At 43.1% G+C, this 22502-nt stretch overlaps 1 protein-coding gene, 1 long non-coding RNA gene and 1 pseudogene across 2 annotated transcripts in view; all 3 read left to right on the forward strand.

The window, feature by feature from the left end:
• The window catches only part of LOC129528293 (uncharacterized), a 110106-nt gene that overhangs the window by 76842 nt on the left and 10762 nt on the right, over positions 1–22502 (forward strand). The window lies entirely within an intron of this gene.
• On the forward strand, positions 1270–2173 carry LOC101154196 (large ribosomal subunit protein uL6-like; annotated as a pseudogene).
• Positions 12196–14398, forward strand: LOC115931433 (etoposide-induced protein 2.4 homolog). Its single transcript, XM_055368228.2, is given in 2 exon segments — positions 12196–13121; positions 13123–14398. Coding segments are annotated over 2 exon segments (1020 nt in total). The 5' UTR covers positions 12196–12383; the 3' UTR covers positions 13405–14398.

Consider the following 22502-nt stretch of genomic DNA (forward strand, 5'->3'; position numbering starts at 1 on the left):
AGAAGCAAATTGTTTTTACACAGCACAGAATGTACATCATTATCCCTTGATGGAATGCAACTTTTCACAAGATGAAAACTCATCTAAAACGATGAAATATTAAGAAATGTAGGGGTGATATGTTCTGTTTTTCAGTTTTATCTTCATGTGAGAAAAAAGATACTAAAGCTGAGGCACTGTAAAATAATGACTATCTCCTGGGGAACACATCTATGAAATGCCACAGAACACAGAAATTACCAACTCTTTGCAAATGGTTGGCTTTATGGAAAGCTGAGGTCTTCACAATGTAAGGTCTTTTCCAGATAAGAAAGAGGAGATAACTTCAAGTTGGGAATGAAGAGAGGAGGAAGGTGTGATGATAAAGAATAAACAAATGCTGTCACACACCACAGAGAGGATAAAGTCAAAAGTGAAGGAATGTCCCAAAGCAATAGATAAATGTGATATGGTTGTGAAAGAAGTGTTGCCTGGGAGTTATTAAATGGAAAAGTTGAAATTCACTATGAAACTTAATTTTGTTCCTCTGAAATAATTTGAAAAACCAATTCCCTCAACTCCTAACATTCATCGCCTAGCAAAATAAATGTAAAGAGCAGAAGGTTTATATATGTGTATATATAGATATACACACACACACACATACACACATATACATGCATGCATACACACATACATGCATATATATACACACACGTACATACATACATATAATGGATTTAACTGTATTTGTTTTATTCATCTCATGAATTTGCAGCCACAGAATTTATGTTTTAATCTTAGGTGTCGGGGAGGAGGCATGAAAGAAAATCAGAAACAGAAATCTTGGAATTAAACTCAAATTAAGCCTGTAATCCCTGCACTTTGGGAGGCCGAGGCAGGTGGATCACTTGAGGTCAGGAGTTCAAGATCAGCCTGGCCAACATGGTGAAACCCCCCGTCTCTACTAAAATATAAAAAATAGCTGGGTGTCATGGCTCACACCTGTAATCCCAGCTACTCAGGAGGTTGAGGCAGGAGAATTGTGTGAACCCAGGAGGTGGAGGTTGCAGTGAGCCAATATCACACCACTGTACTCCAGCCTGAGGGACAGAGCAAGACTCCATCTCAAAAAACAAACAAACAAACAAACAAACAAACACCTCAAATTAGACCAGGACACTAGTTCTGAATTTTCTGTGAATATCAAAGGAGGGATGGAAGAAGTAAGACGTTGAAGAGAAAAAGAATGGCATGTATCTGTGCCCTGCTAATAGCATCAAAAAATACATGACTCTCTTTATCACATCTACTGCGAGATTGAAGACGATTCTTAGCAATCAGACTCTTGACATTCCCAAAGATGTCAACATCACTCTGAAGGGACACAGTTATTGTGAAGGGCCCCAGAGGAACCCTGTGGAGGGACTTCAGTTACATCAGTGGAGAATTCAGTCTCCTTAGAAAGGAAAAGAAGAGGCTCCAGGCTGACAAAGTGTGGGGAAATAGAAAGGACCTGGATACCATTGGCACTATTTGTAGTCACAAACAGAACATGATCCAGGGTGCTGCACGGGGCTTCTGTTGTAAGACGAGAGCTGTGCATGCTCACTTCCCCATCAACATTGTTAGCCAGGAGTCTTTTGTTGAAATCTGAAATTTCTTGGGTGAAAAATAAATCTGCAGGGTTTGGATGAGGCCAGGTGTTGCCCATTCAGTATCTCAAGCCCAGAAAGACGAGTTAGTTCTTGAAGGAAATGATATTGAAGTTGTTTCAAATTCAGCTGCTTTGATTCAGCAAGCCACAACAGTTAAAAACAAGGATATTGGCAAAGAGCAGGGGCTCATGCCTGTAATCCCAGCACTTTGGGAGGCTGAGATGGGTAGATCCTTTGAGCTCAAGAGTTTGAGACCAACCTGGGCAATATGGTGAAACCCCATCTACAAAAAAAATACAAAAATTAGCCAGGTGTGGTGGCGTGTGCCTGTAGCCCCAGCTACTTGAGAGGCTGAGGTGGGAGGATGGCTTGAACCCAGGAAACTGAGGCTGCAGTGAGCCGTGATCATGCCCACTGCACTCCAGCCTGGGTGACAGAGTGAGATCTTACCTCAAAAAAAAAAAAAAAAAATCAGAAAATGTTTGGAGGGTATCTGTATCTCTGAACAAGGAACAGTTCAGCAGCCTGATAAATAAGATCTAAGAGTTGTCCAGCTACACAAACAAGATGCCAGATGATTCCCCAGACCTATGTGTGACGTTTAATAATTCAGTAAAATACCTCAATTGAAAAAAACACGTGAGTTTGAGATTAAAAGTAAAGACATAAAAATGTTTAGCATTATTCCAAGTAAAGTAATGTAGAGTATAAGAAATTATGTTTAATCTCTATTTTTCTGAAACTATAGGAAGAATTTTCTTAAAACTTAATTTTAGGAAGATTTTCCTTCTAAGGAATGGAGTTGGAAATGTATTTTTGTATCAGATGTTTATTCTCTCTCTCTGAAAGGCCTTTTCAGCTTTCCCAAGTTCCAACTGTTATTTTCTCGGTTTCTTGAATGAATGAGCGCCACTTGGTTCACCGACCACCCTAGGTCTGCTGGAGACTGGGATCAAATCAGTTCCCAATTAATCTGAACAATTAAAGCAAATTCATTAGGCTCTTAAGCTGCTCTGTGCTCCTATAACGTGGACTGGGATTGGTACGTGAGAGGTTTATCTGCTCATTTTATTCTTCCTGGCATGGAAGACCCTTGAACACTAGTGGCAAGGCTGACGGCACAGTCTTTCCCAGTAAAGCATATTCTTGGCAGAGGCTTAGTACCAATCACGTGGCAGATCAGGGACTCTGCCAGGGTCCTCGGGCCAGGCTGGAACTGAGCAGGTCACTCCTGCTGCAGAGAGAACTGTCAGTGTTTGGGGAGCTCTCTGGAGCACCGAGAGCCTCCCTCCCCAACAATTCATCCCTATCCAGGGTCCAGGGATTCCCGTTAGCAGATGTGACCTGAATCATGCATTTGCAACCTTCATTCAGTTATTTTATTTTATTTTATTTTATTTTATTTTTTAGACGGAGTTTTCGCTCTTGTTGCCCAGGCTGGAGTGCAATGGTGCAATCTCGGCTTATTGCAACCTCTGCCTCCTGGATTCAAGCAATTATCCTGCCTTAGCCTCCCAAGTAGCTGGGATTACAGGCATGCACCACCACGCCCAGCTAATTTTTTGTATTTAGTAGAGACGGGGTTTCGCCATGTTGGTCAGGCTGGTCTCAAACTCCTAACCTCAGGTGATCCACCTGCCTCGGCCTTCCAAAGTGCTGGGATTACACACGTGAGCCACTGTGCCCAGCCCAGTTCATCTATTTAAAATAGCTGCCAGTCACTTGGGTAGGTCAACTAAACAGGCATTTTCCCCCCTTAAGTGCAGTGGCAAAAGAAATATGAATGTAAATAAAACTCTGTACTCTCATGATGTTTTTCATCCCAGGTAACATCTTTCTATAATATTCTTAATGAGAAGATGGAATTTAAAAATATTTGCAAAACAGGCCAGGCATGGTGGCTCACACCTGTAATCCCAATATTTTGGGAGGCTGAGGCAGGAGGATTGCTTGGGTTCAGGACTTTGAGAACAGCCTGGGTAACATAGTGAGATCTTGTCTCTACAAAACATCATAAAAGTAGCCGGGTGCGATAGTGTCCACCTGTGGTCCTATCTATGCAGGAGGCCGAAGTGGGAGGACTTTTGAGCCTAGAAGGTCGAGGCTACAGTGTGCCATGATTGTGCCATTGCCTTCCAGCCTGGACAACAGAGTGGGACCTTGTCTCAAAAAAAAATTGCAAAACAACAATAAAAATGCAATTTTATCAGAATTGATATATCTGAGAGGGATCTTTCAAGCATATGAGTGTTGTTTGGAACCTGGAATTCATTTTCCCCCAGAGTAGCAAAATTATAAATGGTAGTTAGGTTCACAGACACAGACGTATTTTATCCATCATGTTCCTGAAGGACTGTATTTGAGCTACCTAAAACCAAAATAGCAAAACCAGCTCAAAATTCAATGTAACAAAATATGAGAATCTAAGTACCTGAACAAAAAGTACCCAAGTTTCCAAGATAAAAGTTTGTCATGGTTCATTCTAGTGCTTCAGTTTCAGTTTTAGAACAACCACAAAAATGCATTGCAACTCTCAGAACAGGAGCAAAATTCCAATTTTGTAAATGTGAGGCCCTATTTCACAAATGCTAAGTAAAATTCATTAGTTAGTGTGAAAACTTAAAATTTTAAAAATATTTGCATATGTTATATGTACTACTTTGGAACAGTTTACTTTGGTCTTTTTTCTGATTGTAAGAGCAAAACATACTCATTACTAAAACTGCTGGATATTTTCATCAACCAAAGACATATAACAATTTGAGAAGCATTTATGATTGGAAAACTTCTCAGCTTTGGGTACTAACAGTGAGTCTCTGCACTGCTTTTGCCTGGAGCTGCTCCCGTTTCCCCACCCTGTTCTGCTATCACAGGGGTTCCACCAGGGCCACCTGTAAGCACTGGCATTTTCACTGCCATGGTCAACGGGGTTTGCTGGATTTGAAGCAGTGGACAACGCCTATGCCCAGCAGTGTTATTGATGGACATGATCCTGGCAGCAGGCGAGTGGAGTGGGATTGGGTCAAGCATCTGGCTGATGCGGGCTGCATGTGTGTGCAGGGCAGACCATGGGGAACCTGTCTATCCGCACTTTCCCAGCATGTTCAGAGGAGACATGAAAGGGCCCAACAAAAAGTGAGTATCAGGCAGAACTTGAAAATGGAAGAAACTTAAGTGCAACTTTTGTGCTTCAAAAGCCATCATTACCTGCCACACACTGGAAGAAAATATTTGCAAATCATATGTGTCATGAAGGATGTACAGCCAGAATATATATTTTATTTATTTTATTTTTTTTCAACTTTTATTTTAAGTTCCAGGGTACATGTGCAGGATGTACAGGTTTGTTACATAGGCATACGTGTGCCACGATTATTTGCTGCACAGATCAATCCATCACCTAGTTATTAAGCCTAGCATCTATTAGCTATTCTTTCTGATGCTCACCCTCCCCACCAGCCCCCAACAGGTCCCAATATGTGTTGTTCCCTGCCACGTGTCCATGTGTTCTCATCATTCGGCTCCCCTTGTAAGTGAGAACATGTGGTATTTGGTTTTCTGTTCCTGCATTGGTTTGCTGAGGGGGAGAGAGCAGAATATATATTTTAAAAACCCATGAAACTCAACAATAAAAAGATTAAAAACCCATATCCAGGGATGGTGGCATGTGCCTGTGCTCCCAACTACTGGGGAGGCTGAAGTGAGAAGATTGCTCGAGCCCAGGAGTTTGAGACTGCAGTGAGCTACGATTATGCCACTGTACTCCAGCCTGCGCAACAGGGTGAGACCCCATCTTTTGATAGATAAATAAATAACAAAAACCCAATTTAAACATGGGCAAAAGATTTGAATAGACATTTCGCCAAAGAAAATCTATAGATGGCTAATAAGCACATGAAAGGATGCTCAACACGTTAGGCCAGGCACACTGGCTCACACCTGTAATCCCAGCACTTTGAGTGGCCAAGGTGGGAGGATTGCTTTAGTCCAGGAGGTCTAGGTCAGCCCTGGCAACATAGCAATACCCCATCTCTACCAAAAACATGAAAACAAAACATTAGCTGGGTGTGGTGGTGTGTACCTGCAGACCCAGCCACTCAGAAAGCTGAAGAGGGAGGATCACTTGAACCTGGAAGGTCAAGGCTGCAGTGAGCCATGGTTGTGCCACTGCACTCCAGACTGAGCAACAAAGCGAGACTTTGTCTGGAAAGAAAAAAAAGATACTCAACACCTTTAATCAATAAAGAAATGCAAATTAAAATGGAAACACAATAAAACAAAAAAAGAAATAGAAAAAGACATTGAAAAAAACCCACAATGCCCACAAGGATGGCTATAATAAAAAAAAAAGACGAACAATACCAAGTATAATGAGGATGTGAAGAAGAAACTGGAACCCTAATACACTGCTGGTGGGAATGTAAAGTAGCACAGCCACTTTGGAAAATAACTGGTCATTTCTTAAAACGTTAAACACAAGCTTGCCATATGACTCAGCAATTCCACTCCTAGAACCCTCCCTATGAGAAATAACAACACAAGTTCAAATAACAACCTGTATGCCAAAAACTGAAAACAATCCAAATGTCTGTCAACCAATGAATGGATAAGACAAGCTATGGCCCGTGTACTATTCAAGAACAAAAAGCAAAGGACAATTGATTCATGTTACAGCTTGGATAAACCTCAAAAACCCTGTGCTAACTATAAAAGACCAGACACAAAAGATGACATATTGAAATATTCCAATGTTATGAAAGTCAAAAAAGACAAATTTATAGAGACAAAACATTGGTGGTTTTCTAAGGTTGGGGGAAGCAGGGTTAGCTGCAAATAGACATGAAAGAATATTTTGGGATGATGGGACTATTCTTGAACTGAAGTATGATAACAGTTGCACAAACCCATAAATACAGTAGAAATTATTATACTGTACACTAACAATGACAAAATTTTATGTAAATTATCCCTCAATAACACTGTTTATGGCTGAGTGTAGTGGCCTAAGCCTGCAATCCCAGCACTTTGGAGGCCAAGGTGGGAGGACCACTTGAGGCCAGGAGTTTGAGACCAGCCCGGGCAACATAGCAAAATCCTGTCTCTACCAAAAAAATTAGCCAGGCATGGTGGCATGCACCTGTAGTCCCAGCTACTCAGGAGACTGAAGGAGAAGGATCACTCAAACCAAGGAGGTCAAGGCTGCAGTAAGCCATGATTGTGCCACACTGCACTCCAGCCTGGGTGACAGAGTGAGGCCCTGTCTCAATCTTTTTTTTTTTTTTTTTTTTTGCAACAGAGTCTCGCTCTGTCACCCAGGCTAGAGTGCAGTGGTACAATCTCAGCTCACTGCAGTCTCCACCTCCAGTGTTCAAGCAATTTTCCTGCCTCAGCCTCCCCAATAGCTGGGACTACAGGCACGCACAACAACTCCCAGCTAATTTTTTTTGTATTTTTAGTAGAGACGGGCTTTCACCATGTTGGCCAGGCTGGTCAAAACTCCTGGTTTCAAGTGATCCACCCGCCTCGGCCTCCCAAAATGCTGGGTCAATTGTTTTAAAAAATGTAAAACAATAGAATAAAACAGTTAGTGGATCCCTTGCTTATCTTGCCCTACAATAGAATATTTTCTGACTTTTATTCTTAAGTCACGTTCAAAGCATCAAACCTACTTGATAAAACTGTGACTTGAATGACTACTTCAGATTTTCATCCCCACGAGTCTGAGAAGCAGATACCTAGTGAGTAAATCCTCCTGAACATGATATTCCTCGTGACAGATACCCAGAGAGCCAAAAGTCTAAGGCAAGAATTATCACCAGCCGCCTCCTGTCCCATTGCTCATTTGGCAGTGTTACTATGCTGTTCCCTTATGTACCAAGACAGTGTGGAGCCTGTCCTCCAACAAATGGAAAGGCGGCAGGGAGAACAGGGTGCTCTAGGAGCTCTGCAAAAGTCAGGAGATGGGGCTCCTGGACTCTGTCACCACCTGCTACTGGCTGATCAGGGAGTCTTGAAGAATGCAGTGCCCAAGTTCTTATTAATGACATTCTTTTTTTATAAAAGGCATAATGAAGCTTACCTGGTCTTAAGTCAGAGTTTTTGGCAAAATATTATGTTTCCTGTCCCTACCATTTACTTTTATGGTTACATGGCCAACTGAGAGATTGATCAATCCTACCTGATTGATCAATCAGGAAGAAAACTTAAGTTTCTTGCCTGTAGCAAAATTTCACAAAGGAAGTTCACTCCAAGCTACAGCTTTCTGAAGCATAGTCTACCCCAGTTGCCCTCTTTCCCTTTCTTGAGCTCCTAAGTCTCATCCAAGCCTCATGCAACTAGTCCTTTTCTTGGTGTAAAAGATCCATGAGGCTGAGTTCTGGGCTCAGTTTTGCCAGCCCCGCGAACTCTCATCTTTGTTGCCCCCAGGAGAGGCCATGACTACACCCTTGATAACTTGGCCCTTTCCACTGTCTGTGTTCCACAGCCCCCTTTCTCATAAGCTGTCCAAACCTGTCTTCCTGAGGACAAAAAGAACTTCACTACAGGGTGAAAAACTATCTTCCCAATCTGCAAATGTGGCTGCACGTGACAGGAATAATTTAACTACCAATTAAAGTGTGTGTGCTACAGAAGCACTTCTCATCCTCATTTGCTTTATCAGTGTTCATTTATGAGTCCATTTTTTTCTGTCTATTACCCATCGGTAATGAGACCTTAGCAATAGCCTCCGAGTCTCCTCTTGCCAAATCTGCCATCACCACCCCTTCCCAGCACCACAGACGCTATCGTGGGGACTGCCCAGACAGCCATCAGGCCAATCTTATTAGACACTTGTTTTTCATCTCTCTCTCTCTCTCTTGCTTATAAATCTTCTGTGATTCCCCATCACAAATAGAATAAAGCTAAAACATCTCCACTTGACGTTCCTGAGTTTAGCCGGTTCTTTCTCCGTTGCAATTCTCTTGTCTTAATAAATCAGTTCTATCTAGGCATCAGCCAAGAAGAATCCACTGGGCTAGGTTACAGAAGAACAAGAATAACTTCAAAAGCACTTCACAACTACCCCATCCAACTTCCTCATTTTACTCACTTCACAGATTCAGACAAAGATCCAGACACAGTCAAAGAACTGGTGGAGTAGGAAGTGGAGATAATTCTGCTGCATTCTGAAAACCACACCATTAAAACAGATTAATTCCTGGTGTTCAGAGAACCATTTACATTGCTGATGAATTCATTACTTGTGCCACAATGCTTTCTTACCCATTGCTTGGCTGAAAAGAAAAAAAAAGTCTCAAACCCCGTAAGTCCCCATTTTAACTTTTCCCCATATCGTAAAGCTGAAATGCAATAACAAACTCGCTTTCCGTTTTTGTCATTAACATAGCAATTTATTCCATTACTCCTAAAGTTTTGAAGACAAATATCAATATCAATGTCTAATTTTGTTGCCTCTCTCTCCAACCAGTCTGTAAGTCTTATGAGATGTTTGCTCACCCTTCTATCTCCCGCAGTTAGTGTAGTGTTTGGCTTGCACTGGCTCAAATGACAGTCCTTGAGTGAATGAATGGATGGCTCTTAGACACACAGTCTTCTCACTGCAGTATATGCTCATTCACTCTCAAAAGACTAACTTAGCAAATGGCACTGATTAAGGCGGAATGTAAAATCAATCCTAGTTATTCTAAGAAGCCTTAACAGGTACAGCACCAGCCCTAGGAAAAACTAAAAAAAAAAAAAAAAAAATTTTTTTTTTGAGGCTGGGTCTGGCTCTGTTGTCCAGGCTAGAGTGTAGTGGCATGGTCTTTGCTCACTGCAACCTCCAACTCCTGGGGTCAAGCCATCCTCCCACCTCAGCCTTCCTAGTAGCTGGAACTACAGATGCACACCACCACACTGAGCTAACTTTTGTATTTTTTGTAGAGATGGGGTTTCAGCATGTTGCCTAGGCTGGTCTTAAACTCCTGAGCTCAAGCGATCCTCCTGCCTCAGCCTCCCAAAGTGCTGGGATTATAGGCATGAGCCACTGCACCCGGCCAAAAACTGAATTTTTGAAGTGTCATTTCCTAGGCCTTTTCTTTCAATCTCCTTTTCTCCCCATTTTCAATATTTCCTCTGCCCTGACCATGTAATATTGTGGGACCATTTTCCCCTATAATTTTCGTATCAGTATAAAAGTAGTGAGAAGAACAAAACATAAACTGCAGGATATTTTCATCTCATTTTATTGTAAGCTTAATAGACCTTAAAGCAGTTAGTTTTGAACTTTACTATGCGTCAGAATCACCCGAGGCTCTCATTCAGATGCAGATTTTAAGGACCCAGAGACTCTCATTCAGTGGATCTGAACACAGGGCCACAAATCAACAGTTTAAATAAGCTCCCAGTGAACAGCACACCATGAATCACTACTTTAAGACATTTATAGACAATCAACCACATTTCACCAGATTGTGTAATCATTTTCTGCCCAGTATTTTTCCAGTCTGCTTTAGGCTAGAGTAAAAGTCTGTGAAAAATTCATACTCAATATACTGTTAGGAATTTAATGCTTTAACATTGGAGAACATTTGCATTTTAAAGAGAATGCCCAAAGAGAGCAAACATTTACCTCAAAGCAATGATTTACCTCAAAGCAATGAAACTCAAAGGTTGATTCTGAGTTTCAACCATCATCATTAAAGGTGTGGGGCAGTAAAAAACACCCTCTTTAATATGCAAATGTACTCTTGTACTATTTAAATAAAGGAAGCAATCTGATCAGCGGAGTTACCTGTTTTCTGAGGTTTGTTTACACCATGCTGTTTCAAATGTAGGCTTACTAATCTATCATGGTTTAGGCTACTAGTGAGAATAAATAATATTAACTTCAGCTCACTCTTATTAGCACCTCTGCCCCAAGATGTGTGAACCTGGACGTGTTTTATCTCCCAGAGTCTCCTTTGTTAAAAGAGAATGATTACAGCTCCTTCCTTGGGTTATGTGAGGATTAAGTGAGCTACTTATGCGCTATTCCTAACACCGTACTTGCTATGTAGGAAGTATCCACTAACGGTCGGTAATTGGCACTATGATAGGGGCTGGGCAAGCAGATTTGCAGAGACAAAATTCCTGCCCTTAGGGAGATACGCCCAGGTAGCCAAGGGAGCTAGGGGAGGGACACTTACCAGGATTGGAACAAAGAATGCCTCGTGGAAATGACATCTGAGGGTTTTTGATGGATGGGCAGAAGGTTCAGGGAGGAGGATGCAGGGTCTATGGAAGAATATTCGGATAAAAACAACAGCTTGTGCAAAGTGATGAGTAAAAACTTGGCTTGTTTAAGAGAACTGCAAAAATAGTTTAGTATGGATGAAATATAATTAATGGAAAGCATGCATTCCCGTGACCTGTACAGACACACAGGGCCCCTTGTTTACGAAGATTCTGTGCTTTTTAAATGTTCTGTTGTTACCATCTTGAAGTTACTCATTTTTAGACAAGAGGCCTTGCATTTTTACTGTGCCATGGGCCCTGTCAATTATGGAGTTGGTCCCGAGGGCAGATGTGATAGTACGCTTCATCAGAAAATGTGTAAGTGTAGGATTACTCATAGACAGGGAAATACGGGTATTTATATGAGAGGAATTCATGTAAAAATTAATGTCAGTCCCAGAAAAAAATATTGAAGAGTGTCACGCACGTTCATGTGAAGAGACCACCAAACAGACTTTGTGTGAGCAATAAAGCTGTTTATTTCACCTGGGTGCAGGCGGGCTGAGTCCGAAATAGGAATCAGCAAAGGGAGATAGGAGTGGAGCAGTTTTGCAGGATTTGGGTAGACAGTGGAAAATTACAGTCAAAGGGGTTGTTCTCTGGCAGGCAGGGACAGGTGTCACAAGGTGCTCAGTGGGGGAGCTTCTGAGCCAGGAGAAGGAATTTCACAAGGTAATGTCATCAGTTAAGGGAGGAACCAGCCATTTTCACTTCTTTTGTGATCGTTCAGTTGCTTCAGGCCATCAGGATGTATATGTGCAGGCTTGGGCTCAAAGGCCCCACATTCCTGTCTTTTTATATTAATAAGAAAAATAAAACAAAATAGTCCTTAAGTGTTGGGGCAGTGAAAATTTTGGGGAGTGGTATGGAGAGATAATGGGCAATGTTTCTCAGAGCTGCTTCGAGCGGGATTAGGGGCAGCGTGGGAAGCTAGAATGGGAGAGATGAAGCTGAAGGAAGATTTTGTGGTAAGGGGCGATATTATGGGGTTGTTAGAAGGAGCATTTGTCATATAGAATGATTGGTGATGGCCTGGATGAGGTCTTGTATGAATTGAGAAACTAAACAGAAGACAGAAGGTCTGAATAAGAGAAGGAGAAAAACAGGTATTAAAGGACTAAGAATTGGGAGGACCCAGGACATCTAATTAGAGAGTGCCCAAGGGGGTTCAGCATGATTATTTGCTTGGCTGGTGAGTTTTTTGGGCTCTATCCTTGAGTTTTTTTATGTTGTCATATACCGGGCCAGATTGATTTAGGTAAAAACAACACTCTTCATTTAAAAATATACAAAGTAGGCGGCCCCGTGCGGCCCGGGCATGCCCAGTGCGGGCGCAGCGGCCCCGGCCCTGGAAGCGCCCCGGCGGAGCTGGCCCGCGGTGGGCTAGGGGCAGGGCTGGAGTCACGGCGGCGGAGCTGCGGATCCTTCATGATGAGAGATTTGGGGACACTTCTCTCTCCTGTGTGTAGTTGATAGTTTGGTGGTGAAGAGATGGCTGACAGTGTCAAAACCTTTCTCCAGGACCTTGCCAGAGGAATCAAAGACTCCATCTGGGGTATTTGTACCATCTCAAAGCTAGATGCTCGAATCCAGCAAAAGAGAGAGGAGCAGCGTCGAAGGGCAAGTAGTGTCTTGGCACAGAGAAGAGCCCAGAGTATAGAGCGGAAGCAAGAGAGTGAGCCACGTATTGTTAGTAGAATTTTCCAGTGTTGTGCTTGGAATGGTGGAGTGTTCTGGTTCAGTCTCCTCTTGTTTTATCGAGTATTTATTCCTGTGCTTCAGTCGGTAACAGCCCGAATTATCGGTGACCCATCACTACATGGAGATGTTTGGTCGTGGCTGGAATTCTTCCTCACATCAATTTTCAGTGCTCTTTGGGTGCTCCCCTTGTTTGTGCTTAGCAAAGTGGTGAATGCCATTTGGTTTCAGGATATAGCTGACCTGGCATTTGAGGTATCAGGGAGGAAGCTTCACCCATTCCCTAGTGTCAGCAAAATAATTGCTGACATGCTCTTCAACCTTTTGCTGCAGGCTCTTTTCCTCATTCAGGGAATGTTTGTGAGTCTCTTTCCCATCCATCTTGTCGGTCAGCTGGTTAGTCTCCTGCATATGTCCCTTCTCTACTCACTGTACTGCTTTGAATATCGTTGGTTCAATAAAGGAATTGAAATGCACCAGCGGTTGTCTAACATAGAAAGGAATTGGCCTTACTAGTTTGGGTTTGGTTTGCCCTTTGGCTTTTCTCACAGCAATGCAGTCCTCATATATTATCAGTGGCTGCCTTTTCTCTATCCTCTTTCCTTTATTCATTATCAGCGCCAATGAAGCAAAGACCCCTGGCAAAGCGTATCTCTTCCAGTTGCGCCTCTTCTCCTTGGTGGTCTTCTTAAGCAACAGACTCTTCCACAAGACAGTCTACCTGCAGTCGGCCCTGAGCAGCTCTACTTCTGCAGAGAAGTTCCCTTCACCGCATCCGTCGCCTGCCAAACTGAAGGCTGCTGCAGGTCACTGAGTTGCCTGCCATCCAAAGGGGATGGGCGGGATTGGAAGAAGCTGTGGCAGCTCTTTTCCCTGTTCACCTCCCCCCTGCCAGGGAAGGCAGGACCCACTCTGCCAAGGGCCCTCTGTGTATTCCCTTCTCTCTGAGGAATTGAAATTTTTGTCTCTGGTGCACGTAAGGCAGAATGTTCCCTGACACCAGTGTGTGGATTTTTAACATCACCGTGAGTCTGAAAGGACCACAGGTTTTTCTGCAGCTATTTTCTAGCATTTGCCAGTCCCTGTGCCTGGACTGATTGGAACACTTTGTTTTTCTCCCTGTGCCATTTACCCTTCCACCTTTCCATCCTGCCTTCTACCACCCTTGGATGAATGGATTTTGTAATTCTAGCTGTTGTATTTTGTGAATTTGTTAATTTTGTTGTTTTTCTGTGAAACACATACATTGGATATGGGAGGTAAAGGAGTGTCCCAGTTGCTCCTGGTCACTCCCTTTATAGCCATTACTGTCTTGTTTCTTGTAACTCAGGTTAGGTTTTGGTCTCTCTTGCTCCACTGCAAAAAAAAAAAAAAAAAAAAGCCTGAAGAGATGAGATAGGAGGAAAGACCTCACAGCCAGATCTGCTGGGTTTTGAGGAGTGATTTTCTTTCTTCCCCTTGAAGGGGAAAAAGCTATTTTCACTGGTACATTTAAAGTCCCCCAACTATGGGGAGGTACCAATTCTGGACAAGTGCCACTGCAACAACACTAAACCTGAACTTTTCAACTCCGTTGGTGGTGGGAGGCAGCGGGCAGAAATTTACTGTTGGCCACTGCCAGGTCTGTTTGATATTTCAAAGGAATATTGGGTGCTGCACATAGGAACTGAAGGGGTAAATGTATTAAACCTGTGATTGGTTGTTTTCCTGTCATTTTGAGAGACTAAATATGGGGGGCAGATGTCAAAATACTTGTACAATTTTAAAATGTCACAATTAAACGTGAGCTGGTTTCCCACAAAAAAAAAAAAAAAAAATATATATATATATATATATATATACAAAGTCCTCTTTTTTTAGAAGTGAGTAAGTCGAGGCCGGAGATTTCGGAGGAAAGAGAAACGCAAAGCCAGCAATTGTCTATCAAAGAAGGATTAGAAATGGCTACGAGAGAGTGAGTGAGATTGATAGTGTGGTGTAGATAGCTGGGGAGAGGTAGAGGGTGGCATAAGAATGGGACCAAGAATAAGAGTGAGTATAAAAGTGAGTATAAAACAATAGGTATAAAAGTAAAGAATAGGACTTCATCAGGGTGAAAGTATTGGAGTGTACCTTGCCACTGAAGATCTTCTATCCACTTCAAGATAGACTTACGGGTGGCGGTTTGAGGTAAAACCAGGAGCCACTGAATACCAAGAGCCTGAGAAACTGCTTGGGTGATTTGACTAATAAAGGCCAGTCCATTATCAGACTGTATAGAGGTAGGAAGGCCAAACTGAGGAATTATGTCCGACAGAAGGGAAGAAATGACCGTGGTGGCCTTCTCAGACCATGTGGGAAAGGCCTCTATCTATCCAGTGAAAGTGTCTACCCAGACCAAGAGGTATTTTAGTTTTCTGACTCGGGGCATGTGAGTAAAGTCAATTTGCCAGTCCTGGGCAGGGGCAAATCCCTGAGCTTGATGTGTAGGGAAGGGAGGGGGCCTGAGAAATCCCTAAGGAATAGTAGAATAGCAGATGGAACACTGAGAAGTGATTTCCTTGAGGCTAGATTTCTATGATGGAAAGGAAATGAGAGGTTCTAAGAGGCGGGCTAGCGACTTGTAACCTACACGGAAGAGGTTATGAAATGACGACAGAATAGAATGGGCCTGTGAGGCTGGAAAGAGATTTTTTTTTTGGTCTAAAAACCATCTGCCTTGAGTGGGGAGGGATTGACAGGTGGAAACTTCAGTGGGAGAGTATATAGGAGTGACTGATGAGAAGGAGAAAAACTGGCCATGAGCGACAGAAGTAGGAATACTAGTTGCTTTTGTAGTTGTCTTATCAGCATAATTGTTGCCTTGAGCAATGGGGTCTGAGGCCCTTTGATGGCCTTTGCAGTGAATGACTCCAGCTTCCTTTGGAAGTAAAGCAACCTTGAGAAGAGTTTTTATTAAGGAGGCATTAATGATGGAGGACCCTTGCATAGTGAGGAAACCTCTTTCAGCCTATATAACAGCTTGGTGGTGCAGGATATGGAAGGCATATTTAAAGTCAGTATAAATATTGATGCATAGTCCCTTTGTAAGAGTGAGGGCCTGAGTTTAGGCAAAGAGTTCAGCTTGCTGAGAGGTAGTGGAGTGGGGCAGAATGGTAGCCTCTATGATAGATGTGGAAGATACTATAGCATAGCCTGCCTTTGCTGGTGAGTGGAGATTAGGCCTGGTATAACTGCCATCAATAAACTAAGTGTGATCGGGGTGAGAAACAGGAAAGAAGGAAATATGGGGAAATGGAGTGAATGCCAGGTGGATCAGAGAGATACGGTCAGGTGTGGTATCAGGAATAATGTGGGGGCCAGCCTAAAACAGTAAAGTCAAGTTGTTTGTACAGAAAGGCTACAGGGCGCACTCCTGGCTCTTGTGTAAGAATTCTGACTGCACAGCCCTGCACTTCGGCTGTGTGTAATGAAAAAGGGCTGGGATGAGTTAGGGAGAGCTAGTGTGGGAGCAGCTTCTAGGGCTGTTTTTAAGGATTTCCTTTTGTGAGTTTATATAATGGTTTAGTCAGGATGGCAAAACTAGTTATCTAAAGGTGAAAGTACCTAACAATGCCTAGGAAGGAAAGGACTTGTTGTTTTGTAGAAGGAGTTGGGGTTTGGGAGATTAGCCAGACACGATCAGCAGGGAGAGCATGTGTGTTTTTATGAAGAATTATGCCGAGATAGGTAACGGATGAAGAAGAAATTTGGGCTTCGGAGGGAGATACGTGGTATCCCTTTGAGAATAGATGTCAGAGGAGCAGGAGGGTGTCCTGTTGGGAAGATTTGTAGGAAGCCTGGCCATCAATACCCACAATAATTAGGGAGGCAAGGGAAACAGGCCCTTGAAAAGAAGTTAATGTGGAGTGGGTAGCCTCTGTATTAAGATGGGGATGGACTTACCCTCCACTGTAAGGGTTACCCAAAGCATCTGTGATGGTCTAGGAGGCTTTTACGGTGATTGGGTAACGTCAGTCTTCAGCTGCTAAGTTGAGAAGATCTGGGAAGGAGTCAGTCAGAGAGCCTTGGGCCAGAGTTCCAGGGGCTCTGGAAGTGGCTGCCGGGCGAGTTGGACAGTCTGATTTCCAGTGGGGTACCGCACAGATGGGACACAGCTTAGGAGGAATACTGGGCTGTGGGCATTCCTTGGCCCAGTGGCCAGATTTCCAGCACTTGAAGCAAGCTCCTGGGGGAGGAGGTTCTGGAGGAATGCCTGGCCACTGCAGTTCAGGCGTTTTGAAGTTCTTGTGTGCTGGAGATGTGGCTGGGGTTTGTCTCACAGGGGAGGCAAGTAATTGCAACTCTTCTCTATTATTGTACACCTTGAAGGCGAGGTTAATTAAGTCCTGTTGTGGGATTTGAGGGCTGGGATCTAATTTTTGAAGCTTTTTGTAATGTCAGGAACGGATTGGGTAATAAAATGCATATTGAGAATAAGATGGCCTTCTGGCCCCTCTGGGTCTAGGGCAGTAAGGTGTCTAAGGGTTGTTGCCAAACTGGCCATGAACGGGGCTGGGTTTTTATATTTGATTAAAAAGAGCCTAAACGCTAACTGATTTAGGAGAGGTCAGATAAAGAAAAAGGAGCATTAACCTTGGCTATGCCTTCAGCTCCAGCCACCTCTTTAAGAGGAAATTGTTGGGCAGGTGGGGGAGGGCTAGTCATGGAACGAAACTGTAAGCCGGACCAGGTGTGAGGAGGGGAGGTGATAGAAGCATTATAGGGTGGGGGAGCTGAGGCTGAGGAAGAATTGGGACCTGGCTCAGTCTGGCGAGGAGCAGCCTGGGGAGGAGGGGAGAGGTCAGATGGGTCTGTAGAAAAAGAGGATTCAGAGGACTCAGAGCTTGGGGTGGAAACTGAAGGAACAGCCAGGAGAGAAAGAAGAAAGATTTGGGATGAGTGGCATTGGGAGCAGAGACTAGGGAGGGACTAATGTGTAAAAGAATGCCTGGACATCAGGCACCTCAGACCATTTGCCCATTTTTTGACAAAAATCATCCAGGTCTTGTAAGATGGAGAAATCAAAAGTGCCATTTTCTGGCTATTTAGAACCATTATCAAGTTTGTACTGGGGCCAAGCAGTGTTGCAGAAGAAAATAAGATGCTTAGGTTTTAGGTCAGGCGAGAGTTGAAGAGGTTTTAAGTTTTTGAGAACACAGACTAAGGGAGACAAAGGGAGAATAGAGGGTGGAAGGTTGCCCATAGTGAAGGAGGCAAGCCCAGATAAAAGAGAGGGTAGAGATACGGAGAAGGGGGATGGTGAGCAGCCCTGGGCTGCAATGTGGGAGAGGAGCCAAAGCAGGCGTCCCTGCAGTTGACTTGCCACCAAGGGAATGTGGGTGAATGATGAAGGCAGGCATCCCTGTGGTGATCAGACACCAATGGAGTGTGGGTGAATAATCAGGCAGGCATCCCCACAGTGATTAAACACCAAGGGAAGACTGTCTTCCTGAGTCCATGACTGGTGCCGGAGTTTTGGGTCCACAGATAAAATGTGTCTCCTTCGTCTCTACTAGAGAGGAAAAAGAACTGGAATTGGAAGGACAGGGAGATTGAAGGGTAGGGAGAGAGGGAGATTGAAAGGTAGTCAGCTGGGCACGGTGGCTCATGCCTGTAATCCCAGCACTTTGGGAGGCTGAGGTAGGCGGATCATGAGGTCAGGAGTTCGAGACCAGCCTGGTCAACATGGTGAAACCCCATCTACTAAAAATACAAAAAATTAGCCGGGCGTGGTGGCATGCACCTGTAGTCCCAGCTACTCAGGAAGCTGAGGCAGAAGAATCGCTTGAACCCAGGAGGCGGAGGTTGCAGTGAGCCGAGATCATGCTGTTACACTCCAGCCTGGGTGACAGAGCTAGACTTTGTCTAAAAAAAAAAAAAGGAAAAGAAAGAAAGGTAGCGAGAGAGGCTGGAGAAGGGAGTGAAAAGACCACTTACCCGATTTGAAATTGGTGAGATGTTCTTTGGGCTGTTTGGTCTGAGGACCTGAGGTCATAGGTGGATCTCCTTAAGGAGTGAGGGCGAGGACAGAGGACCAGTCTCCTGAAGAAGTCCTCCTGTCCCGGGCTTCAGCACCAAATGTCATGCACTTCCGTGTGAAGAGACCACCAAACAGGCTTTGTGTGAGCAATAAAGCTGTTTATTTCACCTGGGTGCAGGCGGGCTGAGTCCAAAAAAGGAATCAGCAAAGGGAGATAGGGGTGGGGCAGTTTACCAGGATTTGGGTGGGTAGTGGAAAATTACAGTCAAACGGGTTGTTCTCTGGCGGGCAGGGACAGGGGGTCACAAGGTGCTCAGTGGGGGAGCTACTGAGCCAGGAGAAGGAATTTCACAAGGTAATGTCATCAGTTAAAGGAGGAACCAGCCATTTTCACTTCTTTTGTGATTCTCCAGTTGCTTCAGGCCATCTGGTTGTATATGTGCAGGCTTGGGCACAGAGGCCTGACAAAGAGCTCCTTCTCTAAACTTTAGAATTCAGCAAGCAATAGTTTTTGCTTCACTTAGGTTTTTTAAGTCATCCATATGAACATACATGAACTGTATCACACATTGGCTGTCAGTGAGGAATTTATCTTATTGTAGCTAAGAAAGTGTGTGATATTTTATTCTTCTGGTGATGATTCCCCTCTGAAAGTCTCTTGTGCACCCTTCTCTGCCAGAATTAATCATTGCTTCTAGAATGTTCTTAGGGTATCTTTGTATATGGGTCTTTAATAATTCTCAGAAAAATTCCTAGAAATGAAATTGCTAGGTCAAACAGGAAATACATTTTTCATTTTGATAGATATTTTTAATTGTCCTTAGAAGAGTAATGCCAATTTACACTCTTCCTAACAGTATATAAGATGTCAGACTTGAAATACTTTTGCCAACACAACGTAGTAGTACCAGAAATTTTTATTTGGTAACTTGATAGATAGGATTGGTATTATTGTATTATGTAATTGCATTTCTGTTATTTAAAAAGAAGTGAAGTATCTTTTCATATACATATTTAAAAGCCATCTGACTTATTATTGTATTTTTTAAGACAGAGTCTCCCTCTGTCACCCAGGCTGGAGGGCAGTTGCCCGATCTTGGCACACTGCAACCTTCACTTCACTGGCTCAAGTGATCCTCCCTGGCCTCAGCCTCCCAAAGAGCTGGAACTATGGGTGCATGCCACCATGCCCAGATAATTTTTGTATTTTTTGTAGAGACGGGGTCTTGCTATGTTGCCCATGCTGGCTTTGAACTCCTGAGCTCAAGTGATCCACCCACCTCGGCCTCCCAAAGTGCTGGCATTACAGGCATGAGCTACAGCACTCAGATGATTTGAATTATTTCTGTGAACTGCCTGTCCAGGTTCTTTGTCGACTTTCCTGTTTATAATTGGTCTTTGTAATTGATTTGTAAGAACACTTTATATATATTAGAAATAGTACGCCTTGTCCCTCATGTATTTACCAGCTTGTCATTTCCATTTTTCCAGGAAGAAAATCTTAATCTGTATGTAGACAAATTTACCAATCATTTCTTTGAAAGATTCTGAGATATTTCATTTTTAGAAAACCCTTTGTACTCTGAAAGTAGACATTCTCCTGAATTCTCTTTTTGAATTTTTATGGTTTCACTTAAACATTTTTTTTTTTAACATCTTGAAACACTTGGAACTTGCTTTGGTGTGATGTGTGAGTTAAGGAAAAAAATTTTTTCCCAATTGTCTCAACACCCAATTATTCAAAAACAAATTTTCCCCACTGATTCAAATCGCCACCTTCATTATAATTTAAATTCTCATCTATTTTGCTTCTCATTTATAGTTCTGTATTTTGTTCCATTGATTTGCCTGTCCATGAGCTGATGTGAAACCGGTTCAGTACTTATGGCTTTTATAATCGATTTGTTTCTTTGTTTGTTTGTTGTTTGTTTGTTTGTTTGTTTTATGACAGAGTCTCACTCTGTCACCCAGGCTGGAGTGCAATGGCATGATCATAGCTCACTGTGTCTTCGAACTCCTGAGCAAAAGTGATCCTCCCACCTCAGCCTCCAGAGTAGCTGGGACTGCAGGAGCATGCCACCACACCCAGCTAATTTTTTTATTTTTAGTAGAGATGGGGTCTCACTATGTTACCCAGGCTGTTCTCAAAGTCCTGGACCCAAGTGATCTTCCTGCCTCAGCCTCCCAAAGTGCTGGGATTACAGGCATAAACCACCGTACTTGGCCTGTAATCTACTTTGATATTTGATGGGGCTGACCCCTTCTCATTACTCTTGTTTTTCAAAAACTTCCTGAGTGTTACCTGTTTACTTTTCCATATGAACTTTATAATCATCTTGTTAGGTTCCTCCCAAAATCCTGTTGGTGACATGATCAGATCTGAATTTCAAAAAGATCATTCTGGCTACAGTGTGAAGAAAAGAGTATACGTAGGAAGACCCGCAAGATATGCAGAGGTTCACCAGAGATGAGGGGAACTTGGACAAGGATTGTGGCAGTGGAGATGGAAAGAAAACAGGATCAAGTGATATGGAGGAATAAGAATTGTCAGGACTTGATGATGAATGTGATTTAGCAGCTTAGGAAAATGTGTTTTTTCTAGTCTTGCTTAGAGCAGTCCTAGACTTTAGTCCAATTCCAGAAAAGCCCCATTCTGCATCAATCCAAAAATACAGAATTAGTTTTATAGTTACCCTAAAAATAAAGGTCCTCTTGGGGAAGGACCTGGAGCTCTTCTGTAGAGAGATATCACAGGTTCAGACAAGATACCCCAAACTGAATTGCCCTTTATGAGAGATACCAAACCAGCTCTAGAGCATTTGATAGGCTGAAGAGATGTCCTCCTGACCCCAGGCCTCATTCTAAATGGCAATGGTGTATTCTGAGATACTCTGTCGCATCACATTTGGGGCCTGGAGATACAACTTGTGGTTGGTGAAGAAAAAATATGATACCGCAACAGTTTTCCTTTCCTCAGTTCCTCAAAAAGTTAAGCAGAATTACCATACCATCCAACAATTCCACTGCTAGGTATATATCCTAAAGAACTGAAAGCAGGGACTCAAACAGATCCTTGCATACTAATGTTCATGGCAGCATTATTCACAATAACCAAAAGGTGGAAACAACCCAAGTGGCCCTCAACAGATGACAGATAAGCAAGATGTGATACATACATAGAACGGATTATTCAGCCTTAAAACCGAATGACACTCTGATCCGGGCTACAACATAAATGATCATAGAAAACATTATGCTAAGAGAAACAAGCCAGACACAAAAGGACAAATATTATTTGTCTTCACTTCTATGAGCACCTAGAGTAGTCAAATTTATAGAGACAGAAAGTAGAATGGCGGCTACCAGGGACTAGGTGGAGGAGGAAGAGGGAGTTATTGTTTAATGGGAATGGATAGTGGTGATGGTTGCACAACCTTGTGAACTTAATGCCACTGAATTATACACTTGAAAATTGTTAAAATGGGCTGGGAGCAGTGGCTCACGCTTGTAATCCCAGCACTTTGGGAGGCCGAGGTGAGTGGATCACTTGAGGTCAGGAGTTTGAGACCAGCCTGGCCAACATGGTGAAACCTTGTCTCTACTAAAAATACAAAAATTAGCCGGGCATGGTGGTGGATGCCTGTAATCCCAGCTACTTGGGAGGCTGAGGCAGGAGAATTGCTTGAACCTAGGAGGCAGAGGTTGTAGTGAGCCGAGATTGTGCCACAGTACTCCAGCCTAGGCAACAAAGCAAGACTCCGTCTCAAAAAAAAAAACCAAAAAGTGGTTAAAATGGTAAATTTTATTTTATGAATATTCTACTGCAATAAAAAAAATTAAGTTTCTTCTTTCCAAGGAAAGAACTGGTCTTGGGAGAAACACCTCCTCTCATCACTGGGACAAATTATGAT

The sequence above is a fragment of the Gorilla gorilla genome, chromosome 17, assembly GCF_029281585.2.
Source record: "Gorilla gorilla gorilla isolate KB3781 chromosome 17, NHGRI_mGorGor1-v2.1_pri, whole genome shotgun sequence".
Lineage (NCBI taxonomy): Eukaryota > Metazoa > Chordata > Mammalia > Primates > Hominidae > Gorilla > Gorilla gorilla.